The 8,954-nt window shown below is 41.1% G+C and overlaps 1 protein-coding gene across 1 annotated transcript; it reads left to right on the plus strand.

The window, feature by feature from the left end:
- Nucleotides 1-425: 425 nt before the first annotated feature.
- Nucleotides 426-8,000, plus strand: vps51 (VPS51 subunit of GARP complex). The gene is made up of 11 exons (XM_084730822.1): nt 426-886; nt 2,036-2,165; nt 2,266-2,412; nt 2,516-2,735; nt 3,860-4,775; nt 5,567-5,782; nt 6,010-6,093; nt 6,215-6,349; nt 6,465-6,586; nt 7,534-7,621; nt 7,713-8,000. The coding sequence occupies exons 1-11, from the start codon at nt 695-697 to the stop codon at nt 7,971-7,973; spliced, it is 2,511 nt and encodes an 836-aa protein (XP_084586948.1). The 5' UTR covers nt 426-694; the 3' UTR covers nt 7,974-8,000.
- The last annotated feature ends 954 nt before the right edge of the window (nt 8,001-8,954 follow it).

Genomic DNA, 8,954 nt, shown 5'->3' on the forward strand with positions numbered 1-8,954 from the left:
TGCTCTTAAGTTTTGTTTCTGTGTTATCTGGCTTCAAATGTCACCTTTACTTGGTTCCTCTTCAACATTTGAGCCCGAGAATTTTTATCTTCTAAGGCAAAAACACGTCTTTCTTTTGTAACAGCCCTGATTTGGTATCAGGAATTCATTGCTAATTTTCATTTACCATTGTTATGGCAGCAGTGACATGACAGCCCATTCACATAAAAAAGAATGAGCATAACAAGAGGGACAGAATGCCATAGTTAACCTGAAATAAGAGGGAAAATAAAACCCTCTTGATAATAATGGTAAAAAATAAGAAAAGGATGAGAACAGAACACATCTTCACTGCACTTGCGCAGTAGTGCACTTCCGGCCTGACAGAGCAGACTGACATCAGTAAACAAGTATGCATCTTGACTTCACACACTCTTTGACGACGTAGCACCACCTGATAGGCTACAGACCCGGAAACGGTAACGTTTACAAGCTAGCTGCTTGTGTTTCAAGTGAAATATACAATTTTCTTATTATTTAGAAACGCCTTGTTATTAAGAGCAGACGGTTTGACGAAAAGCGGTCACTTTGTAGTAAAAAGTGATCGTCTTCAGGCAGTGGTCGTCAGTTGTCTGTTGCCAGCCGGTCGCTCGTCATCTTTGTTTATCGTCATTGTATCTGTACATTTGTCAGCTGGCTGCTGCACAGTAACAGTATGGACGGTGGGGCGGACGGCTCGGTTGCGGTGTCTGCAGACGATGGCCCGGGCAGGAGGCGCAGGGTGCACGGCATGCTGAAGCTCTACTACGGGCTGAACGAGGAAGGAAAGGCCGAGGAGCAGCCGGAGTCCCTGGATCCCTGTGACATCAACGGGCCGCATTTCGACCCGGAGCTCTTCCTCAACAAGGTTAGTTGGGGACCTCTGCCGTCAGGTCACCTGTTTACACAGTGATACAACTTACACAGTGGCCTCTGCCCTGTATACTATTAATTAAGCCTGCTGTCTGTATCAGTGTGACCTGGAGCTGCTGAACTACAGGCCCTGTAACCTTTCTGTAGGCCGTTGTCAAATATGAGAAATAGAGCTTTTTCACGGCAGCTATATTGACATGAAACGGTGGAAGGAACATGCTAATTAAGGTCCTGTTCCATTTAGTTTGGCAAAGTCTTTCCAGTGAGCCAACATGCACAATGGCAGTACCCTGATTCTGTTTAATTAGTATGATTGGTAACACCTGTGTTAACCCTACTGTTTAATGTCAAAGTCGCTGCTGTGAACAAAGTCCATCAGAATATAAATTAAACCCATTTCTGTAGAAGAATCCCATTTCAGTCTCCTTTACTGCACGTAAACATCAATACCCAGAGTGCTTTTTGCGTTGTGTACATGCTGTAATAAGATTTCTGCAAAAGCTGTTTTCAGAATGCAACATGTGTATATAAATTGAGTTACTATAACTTTACTGGTGATTTGTTGTGCAATGTGGTTAAAATACCAAATCCAGCAGTTAAATGAGCACTGGTTAATTTATGTTTTGCCTGGTGATCAAAGCTAGATTATATTCCTGCTAAGTTTTATGATTCATTAGCCTTTTTTTTAACCTAAGGTGATCTCCAGATGCATGCTAGACACTAAATTTTCCTTTCATTCAAATCTTAGCATAACTTTTCCCTACTAGCAGTGGACAATAATTTTATGCTGCTTTGGTTAAATTATTTCTGAAGAATGCTGCTTTATGAATAGCAAACATCATTTGACCTTGTATTCTATATACTTTTAGGCTACATTCACAATGCAAGCCTTAGTGATTAATTGTGATTTATTGCTCAGATTTGATTTTTGTTTGTCTGGCTGTTCACATTTATCTTTTGAATGTGACTGATATCAGATTCCATATGGTAAACTGTTCTTGATCCTGAACTGATCTGCATGTGCAAAAGAACAGTAAGAAAAACTTCACATGTAGCATGCTGTCATATGAAAGTAAACATGAAGGCCACTGAAGTTAGCATTTACAGTTTCATTTATAAGTTGATGTGCTGTGTCCACATGCAGCTCAGAAGGGAGTGCTCTCTAGCGGAGCTGATGGACCAGGAGACCTGCATGGTAAAGCAGATCCGCTCTTTGGACAGTGACATGCAGACGCTGGTGTATGAAAACTACAACAAGTTCATATCTGCTACAGGTGAGGGAACTCTCACTCACTGTTCAGTTAGTGTTGAAATGTTATTGTTGTTGACTTGTGTGTATCTGGATGGTTGACCCATCTCTCCTTGTTTTTCCAGATACCATAAGAAAGATGAAGAATGACTTTAAAAAGATGGAGGATGAGATGGATTGTCTGTCTGCTAACATGGCAGCAATCACTGAGTTCAGTGCTAGCATCAGTGGTACTCTTCAAGACCAGCACACACAGATCACAAAACTCTCAGGTGAGGCCTCAACTGACAGTTTGTGTTTATTGACCCAGTTGTCAGGAACTTAATGACAAGTTATTGTTTTTGACATTTTTTGTCTTGTTATGTTCCGTTTCAGGGGTTCACACCCTGTTGAGGAAGCTGCAGTTTCTGTTTGAACTGCCTGCTAGATTAAATAAGTGTCTGGAGCTGCAGGCGTACGCTCAGGCAGTGAGATCCCACCGCCGCGCCCGATGTGTGCTGCAGCAGTACAGCCACCTGCCCTCCTTCAAGGGGATTCAGGACGACTGCCATGCCATCATGGACAAACTGGCACAGGAGCTTCGACAGAAGTTCAGGTGGGAATCTGTCAACCTATATTCAGATTAGAGACGCCACTGTGAGGGAGCATCACACTGAAGAGTCATGGATGAATTTTGACTAATGAGTGCATCCATGTTTTATGAAATGAAATGAAAATTAAAATATTTAGACAACAAGAAGAGTACACTCAATAGAGTGCAGCTCTCCACCAGACAACAGATGGTGAAGCACCTACTGCAATGCCACCACAGCTGCCAGATGATACATATCTATAGTACAGTATAGTATAATATACCTTATATTAATCTATACTGTACTGTACTATTCAAAACTATATCATGCTATACTCTACTATACCTGTATCTTATCTATATGAATGCATGACGTGTTTTTGTGTAGTATAGTCAGTTTTCTCTATGATGAGTTACAAGAGTTACAGTTGATTTTGTAGTGAAGTCTGTATCTCTCAGTTGTTTACTAGCAGGCCATAAATTCTTTAATATGGTGACCACACATACCAGATAAGGCAGTGAAGCAAACAAAGTGGAAATGTATTAATCTCATATAATGCTTAACTTTGCTAGATCAGGTAAGGCATTAATATGCAGGAGCTTGGGTTTAAGATGAAACAAAACTTTTATATGGATGTCAGTTTTTGAGCCACAACATCAGGCCAAAATGTGGCCTGCAGCTTACTAAATAAGCCTTGTTTCTAGCCTAGCAGTCATTGATGACTTGTGGCCCCTACTGGCTGGTTAAGAGGAGTGAGGAGTCCGTGGTAAAACAGAGCGGTTAGTACTGAAAAATAGGTTTTTCAAGGTTTTATAAAAATTGTGAATCACTGTATCCAACACTCGGACACACACATGACTGACTGCATGATAATGACAAATCCCTCTTTTTTCAGTTTCCTTTATTTCACTCAAACTAATAGTGCAAATTTGCCATATTGTATATTGCAGATATTCATGCTGCTCAACTAAAAAGTCAATTAAAAAACATTTACTATAACACAGATGTTTTGTCACTGTTGAATGTTGTGCTTGTCTGTACAAAATCCTGGTTGCTGTTTGAATTTCAAGAGAAAGTTATTTGTTTTTAATTTTTACATTTCCAGTGGATCATCTGTTTCTACCTGGTTTGTTGTTATGTCTTTCAGAGATGGTGGATCAAGTGCCAAAGATTTATCAGAGTGTGTGGAACTGCTTCTACAGTTGGACGAGCCAGCTGAAGAGCTCTGTGATAAATTCCTGAGCCATGCGCGGGCTCGGCTTGAGTCGGACCTCCAGGGTCTGGAGGCAGAGATAAGACCGTACCCGTCCGCCTCTGCCATGAAAGATGCATCTGCACCCAGGTTGTCATCTGGTGCAGCCGCTGGATCTCCGACTGATAGCTCCCCTAAATCAAGCACTCTGCCTTCTCCCACCTCAAACACTGATATCCTGGAATTCATCGACCGAGGCTGCAATGAATTTGTCAGCAGCTTATGTTTAGTAATTACATCCTATCAGGAACTATTCATCAATCATGCTCAGAAAGGTGAGCTGGCATCCAAAAATATTCCTCAGATGGCAAATGGAAAGCTGCACACTTTTGTGGATGATCTGGCTGCTCGGTATTTCTCGCTCGTGGAGCGGAGGATACAGGAGGAGAAAGGAGTTGCAGATAACTCCCTCCTAGTCCGCGCACTCGACCGCTTCCACCGCAGACTCCAGGCCGTGGCCAAACTGCTGCCAGGCTCTGCTGTGCCCAATCAGGGGACTGAGATTGTGATCAGAGCAGCGACAGAGCGAGTGAAGCAGTACCTCTCCGCCCTGCAGAGCTTCTACATGGACAGCCTGACAGACGTGAGGCAGGCCCTGGCGACTCCTCGGCTCTCTGTGGCCAGCGCTTCAGTGGCTGGAGGTGGAGCTCATTTAGGGGGCGCAGCCTCCGGCAGAGATGCTCCAACCAGCCTGCCAGAGCTGCTCTCCTCCCTGTCGGCCTCCATTCTCAATCAGATCAAGTCGGTGCTGGCATCAGTGCATCTCTTCACAGCTAAAGACATCACATTCTCCAACAAGCCGTACTTCAAGGTGAAGAGTTCTTCTGTTTATTTGCCAGTGGAGCTACAACAATTATTCAATTAATCAATTAACTGATGAAAAGAAAATTAGTTGCCAACTATTTTGATAATCAATTAATTGTTTTAGTCATTTTTCAAGTAAAAATGTCAATTATTTGCTGATACCAGCTTCTTAAATGTAAGAATTTGCTTCTGCTTTTCTTTGTCATTTATGATGGTAAATGAAGAGTCTTTGTGTTTTGGTCTGTTGGACAAAAGAAACAATTTGAAGATCAAGGAAGCTGTGATGAGCTTTTTTCACAGTTGTTTGACGTTTTATATACTGCACAGTTGATCAATTAATTATAAACATAGGGCTGCAACTAACAGTTATTTTCATTGTTGATTAATATGTCGATTAGTCATTTTGGAAAACTGATCACTTTTTTTTCTCCCATTTTCTGACACCAAGGCCCAATATAACATCCTCAAATGTTATATTGGATTTCAGATTTTCTTTTACACTCGTAGAGGTGGAAAGAAACCAGAAAATATTTAAGGGGATGAAAGTAGAAAGTTTTTACTCCAAAGTAGCTAACAGTTAATGAAATAGTTGACATGTTATCCATTAATTTTTGCAGCTCAATGTGAAAATAATTAATAAATAATAGCATTGGTGAACATAAAGGGAGTGACTGAATAATGACTTCATATTGGTATGAACTATTTCTCTAATTTGTGGCATCCTATTTAGCTGTCACCTCTCATTTTGTTTGTGCACAGTGACGGTGATGGCTGTTTCTCTCTGTCTTCTCCTTGTAGGGTGAATTCTGCAGCCAGGGTGTACGTGAGAGCCTGGTGGTGAGCTTCATAAAGTTTGTGTGTCAGTCTTCTCGCCAGTTTTGTGAGAGTGCGGGAGACAAGGGAGGTTCGACTCCTCCAGCCCTTCTGTTGCTTCTGTCCCGCCTCTGCCTCGACTATGAAACCTCGACTATCTCCTACATACTCACTCTCACAGATGAACAGTTCCTCGTGCAGGTAAATGGCGTGTCACCGTACAAATGCAGCAGATTTGCACAAAACATCATATTGCAATAAAGAAATACAGTATTTAACTTCAAAACGATGTTTGAAAGTTCAGTTCAGTCCTGAGAGATATGACTAATCTGTAATGTTTTTGGATGCTTTTTTTTTAAATTAACACATTTCAGTCCCAAAAGTTTGCACTTCCATCTAAATAAATCCTCTTTTTTGTTCTTTTGCAGCACCACAGTCCCGTAACACCTGTCACAACTTTATGTGCAGAAGCCAGAGAGGCAGCACAGAAACTACTGAACCATTATGTAAAGGTAGGTTTTCACCTGGAGTTAGTTTTCCTGAGTTAGGGAAAACAGAGACATCAGTGCTGAAAAATACTTATATAAATAATCCTTCTCACAAATATGTGTATTTTCATGTTATTTTTTGCAGGTTCAGGGTCTGATTATCTCTCAGATGTTAAGAAAGAGCGTGGAAACACGAGACTGGGTAAACACCATCGAGCCACGAAACGTCCGTGCTGTGATGAAGAGAGTAGTTGAGGACACCACCTCGATCGATGTGCAGGTGAGAGTTTGCATAATCACAATACAGCCATCTGCATTGTGCCCTCAAGTCCACTCATTCTCTTGTCACCATGTATGAGTGGGCTGTCTTATGACCCCTGTGTGCTCTCCTGTAGGTTGGTCTTTTGTACGAAGAAGGTGTGAGGAAAGCACACAGCAGCGACTCCAGCAAAAGAACTTTCTCTGTCTACAGCAGCTCAAGGCAACAAGCCCGCTACGCTGCCAGCTACACTCCCAGGTAAATCGGCTGCAAATAGCTGAAACAAAGTTCAGTCCTCTAGTGGTTTTATTTGTGTTTGGTTTAATTACAGAATTCAAATACAACCCAGAATCCAAAAGAGTTGGGAAGCTATTGAAAACTTAAAAAAAAAAAAAGAATGCATTCATTTCAGATTAATTTAATTGTCTATCAACAAAAAACAATAAGGTTTAGTAGTTTGAATATTAATCATCTTGTCTTTGTACTGTATTCAATTGAATATAAGTTGATAATGCTTTGTAAATCATTACATTCTGTTTTTAGTTGAGTCACACAATATTCCAACTTTTTTTGGAATTAGGGTTGTGTATTTACATAAATCAAACTCTGTCAAGGATTGTATGAAATGTTAGTCGAAGTAATGTGATAAGAACTCTTAAATATAAAGCCAAGATCCGTCACTACACACTGTCACCAGTTACCCATATTCACCATTAATTGTTCTGCACAGAAAAATTAAGAGTGAACATGATATCATCTAAATACAATATTTTAAAAACATGTATGTTAGGTAAATTCTCCAGTCAGTACTGTTGACCAAGGTGCTGGCTTAGAACTGGAGTTGGTCAGGTGCTGCACTGGGTGCTGCGCAGTAGCTGCTCCTAATACTAAATGCTGTGTAATTGTACTTTGTATGTTTGTGTTTGTCACAATTAAGTTACTTTAAAACAGTGTACATTTTCAGACAGTCTCTCCTGGAAGACATTTATTACCAGAGTAAATTAATGACATGCGGTCTATATATGTAAAGTGGCTTGGTGAGATACCTTTGTGTGTGACCGGCATATAAACAGACACATGCAGTTAATCTGTATTACCTCCGTTACTTTGACTGCAGGGGATGAAATTGCTGTGTTTCATTATAATAATAAGGTCATAGTTTTAATTGTGGATGTACTTGAGTGATTTGTTTTGTCTGCATGCAGTGCTCCCATGGATACTAATCTACTGAGCAACATACACAAGCTGTTTTCTGAGAGGATTGACATCTTCAGCTCTGTGGAGTTCAACAAGGTGAGTACACGTCCTCGTTATGCTGTGGTATATGTAGTCTTGAGTGAGAAATATTTCTGACACACACTCTCACACTCCTCCACTGTCTCAGGTCTCTGTGATGACAGGAATCATCAAAATCAGTTTGAAGACGTTTCTGGAGTGCGTCCGCCTGCGCACCTTCGGCCGTTATGGGCTGCAGCAGATCCAGGTCGACTGTCACTACCTGCAGATGTACCTGTGGCGCTTCGTCTCTGATGAGAACCTCGTGCACTTCCTGCTGGATGAGATTGTGGGGAGCTCCGCTCACCGCTGCCTGGATCCTGCCCCGATGGAGCAGAGTGTGATCGAAGTAATTTGTGAGCGAGGTTAAAGCTCAAAGTGCAGCAAAGACAGCCAGTGCACGGTATCGCACGAGACTGAATTACATTTACACTGGAATCATGCATCCAAATCAAATCCTGTTACTCTGTTACAGAACATAATTACTGTTAAATGTTAAATTTATTGATCCAGATTCAAAATATACTGTAAAAATCTCAATACTGCTGCAATGTATCAGCTAAACTCCAATAATTACAGTTCTCACTGAAAAAAATCTCTGATTAGGCTGCTTTAAAGTGATAGTTCATATAAATTGAAGTGAGACTGTATGAGGTACTTATCAATAGTCAGTGTACACACTCCTAGTTTGAAGATGCAGAGGAGTATCAAGAGGGAAGCTAAGCCATGAACTGCTGTGGACAGAGTCAGCAGCAAAAGGTATTTTAGCCACTTAAAAAGGCCCACCTTGGGCGCCCCTATAGCTCAGTCAGTAGGGTGTGTGCACCATGTATTGACTGTTAGTCCTCTGCAGTGGCTGCTGGTTCAAATCCTGCCTGTGGCTCATTTGCTGCGTGTCATCCCCTGTCTCTTCACCCCCCTTTCCTGTCATACCTTCAGCTATCACTGTCAATAAAGTCAAAAATGCCCAAAAAATAACCTTAAAAAAAAAATAAATAAAAAAATAAAAAGGCCCACCTTAAAATGTAATATCAGTTTAAGGGTACACTATATTTAGAATATTTTCACCATTTTAATTTGTTGTCAGACAGCTTTTCTGGCAGAAAACTATAGATTTTAATGCAAATATTGTTTTCTCTCACTGACCCAGACTCATTCGGCAAAACCGTTCATTTTACTTTGCAGAACAGATTGAGGCAGCGATCTGCCAGTTTCTTTGTGTTATTGTGTGACTTTGGGTGACTCAGAACTTTTAAAGCACCCAAAGTCACACAGTAACATCAACAATCTAACCATTGGAGGCAGTGATAGACCAGCAAATCCTGTTCTGTGAGGTATAATTACTGATTTT

This window comes from Lutjanus erythropterus, chromosome 11, assembly GCF_056507025.1.
Source record: "Lutjanus erythropterus isolate fLutEry1 chromosome 11, fLutEry1.hap2, whole genome shotgun sequence".
Lineage (NCBI taxonomy): Eukaryota > Metazoa > Chordata > Actinopteri > Lutjaniformes > Lutjanidae > Lutjanus > Lutjanus erythropterus.

Bases quoted from the DNA above. Each gene is read 5' to 3' on its own strand.
- vps51 (XM_084730822.1), top strand. From the start codon at position 695: ATGGACGGTGGGGCGGACGGCTCGGTTGCGGTGTCTGCAGACGATGGC. The intron at 2,736-3,859 runs GTGGGAATCTGT...TATGTCTTTCAG, and splicing joins GAGCTTCGACAGAAGTTCAG to AGATGGTGGATCAAGTGCCA. The intron at 5,783-6,009 runs GTAAATGGCGTG...GTTCTTTTGCAG, and splicing joins ATGAACAGTTCCTCGTGCAG to CACCACAGTCCCGTAACACC.